Consider the following 6,438-nt stretch of genomic DNA (forward strand, 5'->3'; position numbering starts at 1 on the left):
CGGTGGAGGCCGGAGCGGCACGGAGCGCGCGGAGGGAGGAGGCCGAGGGCGGAGCGGAGCGCGCGGGCGCGGCGAGCGCGGCGGCCGGGCGGCCGAGCGACCCCGGGAGCGGCCGCGTCCCCTGCCCGCCCCGCCCCGCGCCTCCCTCCCCGGCGGGTGCGCGGCGGGCTGACCTCTGCGGAGGCGGCGGGGGCCCAGCATCGGGCCGGGGCCGGGGGGGCGCCGGGGCCGGGGGGCGGCGCTCCGGCCCGGCCCGGCCCCGCCCGATGTCCATGAGCGCGAACACCATGATCTTCATGATTCTGGGGGCGTCGATCGTGATGGTGAGCGGAGGGGCTTCCCGTGCGCCCGCGCCCGCCTCCCGCGCCCGCGCGCCGCCTCCCCCACCTCCCGCGCCTTGTTTACCGGCCCGCGCGGCCTGCGCTCCCCATCCCGGGCTGCCCCGCGCTCCCCATCCCGGCCTGCGCTCCCCATCCCGGCCTGCGCTCCCGGTCCTGGGCTGCGCTCCCCACCTCCGGGCAGCGCCGCGATCCCCATCCTGGCCTGGGCTTCCCATCCTGACTGCCCCCAGCTCCCCGATTCTGGGGCTGCCCCGGGGACCCCTCTCCCTGGCCTGCGCTCCCCTAGCCTCAGCGCGCCGCCCCCACCCCTCCACCCTACGCCCCAGGGCCCCAGCCAGGCCCGCTCCTCCGCGCTGACCGGTCATGGGCTCTTCCAGGCCATCGCGTGCTTGATGGACATGAACGCATTGCTGGACCGATTCCACAACTACATCCTCCCGCATCTGCGGGGCGAGGACCGCGTCTGCCACTGCAACTGTGGCCGGTGAGTCCGCGCCCGGTGGGGCACACGCGTGATCACACATGTGCGGTGGTGGCAGGGCCCAGGGGGCACTGGCAAGCCCCAAGCAGGCCTGGCTGCAGGACTGCGCTAGGCCCACGGGGGAAGGACTGCCCAGCCTCTGCTGGGCACCTGGGGATTGGCCAATCCGGTTCCAGGAGGGGGAGCATGCCTGAGTAGTTAGGACCCCCTCCCAAAATGCCTGTAGTGCAAGGGCCTTTGCCAGGGTGAGGGGCAGGATGGGCCCCAGGCCTCCTGGTCCAGGGCCTGGAGGCCAGGAAAGCAACAGCCCAGCCCTGTGTGTCAGGAGGGATCCTGGGCAGGGCTGTGCCCACAGAGTACACCATCCTCCCCAGGCCCTGCACTAATGTTCATGAACTTTCCTGCAAGCCAGGTACAGGGAAGTGCAGAAGGTCAAGGTGGGCAGGGCCTACCTCGAGGGCGTCTGGTCCAACCCTCTGGTTGCACGGAGGAGGAACTGAGGCAAAGCTGGGTGTGGCTTGCTCAAGGTCATTCAGAGAGCCGGGGGAGGAGCCCAGGCCCCCTACATGCACTGTGTGCACATGTAGCAACGGAGTCTTCCTGGCCATGCATGTTTGTACGTCCATGTACAAAATAAACATCTTCTCATGAGACGCGCATATGTGTACTGTCTGTGCATATACATGTACGTACACATAGCACACGCACACACTCGCATGCACACCATCCCCCCAGGAAGCCCTCACACTGGGACCAAATAGAGAGCAGAAAGATGCTTGAGTGGATAGGGACTTGCCCAAGGTCACACAGCTAGCAAGGAACTTGGGGCATGAGCCCAGAAGCTGTGTTCCTCACCCCTGGCCTGTATTTCTGCTCCAGGGACATGTATGCACACAATGGGTGGGGTGTGTATGTGTGTGTGCAAGAGAGACAGGACAGTTACATGCCTCATTAAGCATGCTACATGCCTGTGGGTGCAGAGCAGTAGGTGGGAGCAGAACATAGAGACATTAGGGAAGGTGGAGAGGGGAGTTTAAACAACCCTCACGTGTGCTGCCCAGGAACCACCAAGAGTTTGCTGGGTGGGTGGCCACTCTTTTCCAGAGATCCCCATATTCTTTCCTGGTGCACACAGCCCCAAACTAAGGAAAGGCATGAGATCAGCACCATTGCCTCCGACACAGCCATGACTATGGGCAGGTTAAACCAAGGTGTTCCTGAGACCCTCCTAGAGGCTGGCAGTGTGCACACACCAGGCCCAGACTTTCAGTCCTGTAGACATGACGAATGCACATTTTACATGTGTGGGCTATTGTGTAATGACCCGCGTGTATGTGCCTGTGACCTCACACTGGGGACCCATCTGGGCAGACAGGGTGTGTTTGCAGAGTGTATTTGCCCAGGATGCATGTATGCGTCATATGCAGCATCCAGAGTATGTGTGGACTCAGGTAAAATGAGTGCCCACAGAGTGCAAGCTGAGGCTAGGTTAGCGTGTCTGTGGATGCAGAAATCATGGAGAGCCACCCCTGTTGCAGATGTGGAGTTTCTGGGTGTGTGTGTCCACATGTGTGCTGTGTCCACATCACTTCATACAGGATACGTGAACTCAGTGTATAACGTATTCTTATATCTTGACATATATGTGTATGCACAGTACATGTATATCATAAATACAACATACAGCGAAGACTGTGCTCCATGTGGGCACAGCGAGTGTGTCTGCAGAGAACAGTTTTGCACATGAAGTATGTGTGTAAACCATGTACACAAATTGCCACAATGGACTTTATCCATGTGTGCACATGCCATGTGGAGCGAGCCTGCACATGTGTATGCCTTTGACATGCCTGTATGGAGAATTTTACACGGAGGACACATGTGTAAATGAATGCTCTGAAGTGCATGTGCCAGCAGGCAGTGTCTGCGTGCACAGAAACCCACGCAGATGCCACAGCCTCCACAGAGGGTAGCTGTGTGCCAGACTGCGTGCATGTGCGTACACATGTGATGCGCACTGTGCTCATGCCTGGGCAAGTGTGCACATGCACACATGTGGAACTCGTGGGCCTGAGTCCATGGTATACACGCCATGTCTTGTGCATGTGGCCAGCGTGTATACACAACACACATCAGACCTCAGGCAGGCACAGGTAGCATGCGTGGCCCAGGCAAGACTCAAGTATGTACACATCATAAAAATACGTGTGCAAGTGTGAGACCTGAGCCCCTGCCCCCAGGGGCCTGACTTGGTGAAGGAGGAGGGGCAGGGGCCGGGAGGAACAGCAGATGCCAGGCCAGTGATGGGGGCACAGGTGGTGATCTCTGACCCTCTGGAGGTCCTGAGCCACCAGGGGTGGTTGGGGCCCTGGCCTCACCTGGCTCACAGGGCCCCAGGTGCATTTCTGGCTTCTTGGCAGCTTGATCTTCAAGTTCCCTGCCTCCCCAGCTGTGTGTCGGGGGCAGGGAGCAGCAGGACTGCGGAAGGCCCTGTCAGGGGTCCTGGGCCCAGAAGGCTGGGTAGGGCAGGAGGTGACAGTGGAGACTCTGTGTTAGTAGCACCTGTGTGGCCTGCCTGCCCTGGTCACCCATGTGATTGGGGCCTTGCACGGGTCGGGAATGGTGTCCACTCCTAGGGGACCGGCAGCTGCTGCACATTCTGGGAGGGGACTAATACTTCTCCATCACTTATTGGTGGCTACTGACAGACTGTGCTCAGACAAGCATGGCTGCCAGGTATCGGGCCATCCTTGCTGACTGCGCCGCAGGGCTCGTGGCCTCTGCTCTGTGGGGCTGTGGCCATGGCCCACTGCTGGGACTGGTCCCACCCTGGACATGCTGAGCAGAATGGCCTCCAGGAGTTCCCAGAAGGAGCAGGAGGGGTGTGAGGAGAGGCCTGCCTGCTGCCGACCCCGCGGGGCTCCTACCGGGAGGAAGACACTGCATGGACCCGCTGGTGCAGGGACACCTGGAGGAGGGAACCGCAGGGGACTTGGGGGGAGTAGTGGGCTTTCCATTTTTGAGAAAGTCCCTGTGGGGGCGTGTGGAACATGGCCAGTTGTGAGGCTGTGGTGGGAGATAGGGACTGTCTCAGCTGAACACCAGGCGGAGGTGCCGGCATCTAACTGAGGCAAAGATGGGAGAAGAGGTTCGGGGAGGGAGGAGCTATTTTTAGGTATGAATTTGAGGTGTCTGTAGATCCCACGTGGAGATGCCACACAGGCAGCGAGAGCTCAGAGCAGACGGGGTGGGGGGCAGGCAGGAGAGGTGGAGAAACCAGCAAAGGGGCTCAGGGAGGAGAGGGGACCATGAGAGGTGGGCCTCTGGGAAGGAGGCCTCCAGAACCGTCCCCATGCTGCCAGGCAGGAGGAAGGGTTGCAGCCAGCGGGGATGACAAGACCCAAGGGTGGAACCCAGAGGTCCCTCTCCTGGGCTCTCCTGTGGGCCAAACAGGAGGTCAAAGTGGGGACAGGCCCAGATCTGTTGTCCTGGGTGCTGATCTCCTGAGTGGGGCCACCCCACCCAGGATCTCTAGGCCCAGGAGAGCTTCTTGGAGGAGGAGGGAATCTTGACAGGCCTGATGCTGGATGGAGCCTTGTGAGGAGAATTCAGAGTTCCTTAGAGGCAAACAGTTCTGCAGTTCAGAGGGTTCGTGGCCTGAGCCTGGACAGTGGAGGGAAGGGAGGGTGAGAAACACCGCATGGCCTTGGTGGGAGATGGAACCGGCAAGAGTCCAGGGAACCCTGCCTGGGCAGCTGGAACATCCCAGGAGTGGCAGAGCAGGCCACAGACATGTGGCTCCGTGGAGACAGGGCAGGAGAACCCCCCTGGGAGAGGGGGTGAGAGATGGACTCCAGGCAGAGCCCCCTGGGCCTCCTCACAGAGAAGAGGAAGGGGAGATGCCTGCAAAGGATGAAGGAGCAGAAGGAAGACCAGAGGCCCAAGGGGCCTTGGGCAGAAAGGACAAGGATGAAAGGGCCAGAGAAGGGAGGACAGAGGGGCAGAGCCAGGGGCCAGCAAATGGGCGGTGACCCAGCAGGGTCGCCTCTGAGCCCCTGCGCCAGAGGAGGGAGGAGGGAGATACATGGGCAAGCGCCCCCCCCGCCCCGCCCCCCGGGCGCTTCGCTCCAACCACTGGCCTCACACCCCGGACAGCCTCTTGCCTGGTGAGCCGGCCCTGCCTGGGCGAGTCCGCCGGCCCCTTCCTGACCTCAGCTCGGCCCGAGGGCTGCTTTAGGACCAGCAGGGCGGGCGAAGGGGGCCGCTTCCTGCCGGGGTCGCCGCCCGCCCCGCGGGACAGGTGCCAGCCCGCCCTGCCGCCCCCAGGCACCACATCCACTACGTGATCCCTTACGACGGGGACCAGTCGGTGGTGGACGCCTCCGAGAACTACTTCGTGACCGACAACGTCACCAAGCAGGAGATCGACCTCATGCTGGGGCTGCTGCTGGGCTTCTGCATCAGCTGGTTCCTGGTGTGGATGGACGGCGTCCTGCACTGCGCCGTGCGCGCCTGGAGGGCTGGCCGGCGCTACGGTGAGTGAGGGCGGCGGGGCACGGGCCCCGCCCCGGGGTCACCCCGGCCCTGCCCCGCCCCCGGCTAACGGGTCCAGGCCCCGCCTCCCACAAGACCCTGCCGGTGCCCCCCCACCGGCCCCGCCCCGCCCTCACCAGAACACGCCCCCAAGGACAGCCACGCCCCCTTAGAAACGCCGCGCCCTGACCGCGCCCCCCTCCGCAGATGGCTCGTGGACCTGGCTGCCCAAGCTGTGCAGCCTGCGGGAGCTGGGCCGGCGGCCGCACAGGCCCTTCGAGGAGGCGGCCGGCAACATGGTGCACGTGAAGCAGAAACTCTACCACAACGGCCACCCGAGCCCGCGGCATCTCTGAGCCGCGCGCAGGACTCGCGGGGCCTTCGGCCAACGCGCCCACGCACACGGGACTGGACGGCCGCCCCGGGCCAGGGCGCCCGCAGCTGCCGGGCGTGTCCAGCGGAAGGTGCTGTCTCCTCTTCTTTTTATAAAGGGGGTCGGGGCGGGGAAGGCCGCCGGTCTGGGGGCAGGACCCTGGCCTCCCGGGCTGGACGGGGCGCGGGAACCGGGGCGGGGGGCACGGGCACCTGTGCGGGCCGCCAGGACCACCTGCTCGCCCCCACGCGCTGCAGTCTCGCCTGTGCCGGGCCCACGTCTGTTACTTAAACCCGGCTGTTTCCTGTGCGCCCGGCGGCCTCTTGGGGCCAGTCCTGGCAGAGGGAAACGAGGCCAGGAGAGGGTCTTGGCAGGGAAGGGGGCGGCCCCCGGCCGCGCCCACGTCTGCACACGGGAGCATGTGCATGGGGCGTGTGCGTCCGCGGGCCGCAATGGGGGTGGAGGGCGGGGGGCAGGGGTCTGGTGGAGGCCCCAGCCTAGCAGCAATAAGGCCCCCGAGCCCCACTGCGGCAAGTGTGGCCACCCTGCCCAGGGCATCCCCGGTCGGGCGCCTCACTGTGACCCCCACCCCTGCTGGTCAGTAAATTCTCCAGAAAGCTCCAGCCTCTGCCTCTTCTTTCATCTCTGAACCTGTAACCCCTTCAACCCCTGCCCCCCCAAATCAGCCATGAGATACACATTGTGAGGTA

General features: G+C 63.7%; 1 protein-coding gene and 1 long non-coding RNA gene across 2 annotated transcripts; one reads left to right on the plus strand and one right to left on the minus strand.

The window, feature by feature from the left end:
* Positions 1-164: 164 nt before the first annotated feature.
* On the plus strand, positions 165-6,351 carry TMEM240 (transmembrane protein 240). The gene is made up of 4 exons (XM_077891651.1): positions 165-323; positions 719-825; positions 5,149-5,357; positions 5,563-6,351. The coding sequence occupies exons 1-4, from the start codon at positions 267-269 to the stop codon at positions 5,709-5,711; spliced, it is 522 nt and encodes a 173-aa protein (XP_077747777.1). The 5' UTR covers positions 165-266; the 3' UTR covers positions 5,712-6,351.
* Positions 3,972-5,423, minus strand: LOC144310549 (uncharacterized). Its single transcript, XR_013376248.1, has 2 exons — positions 4,986-5,423; positions 3,972-4,485 (listed from the first exon to the last, which is right to left on the minus strand). It is a non-coding gene; the product is annotated as an uncharacterized LOC144310549 (long non-coding RNA).
* Positions 6,352-6,438: the final 87 nt, after the last annotated feature.

Source organism: Canis aureus, chromosome 3, assembly GCF_053574225.1.
Source record: "Canis aureus isolate CA01 chromosome 3, VMU_Caureus_v.1.0, whole genome shotgun sequence".
In the NCBI taxonomy this organism is placed as follows: domain Eukaryota; kingdom Metazoa; phylum Chordata; class Mammalia; order Carnivora; family Canidae; genus Canis; species Canis aureus.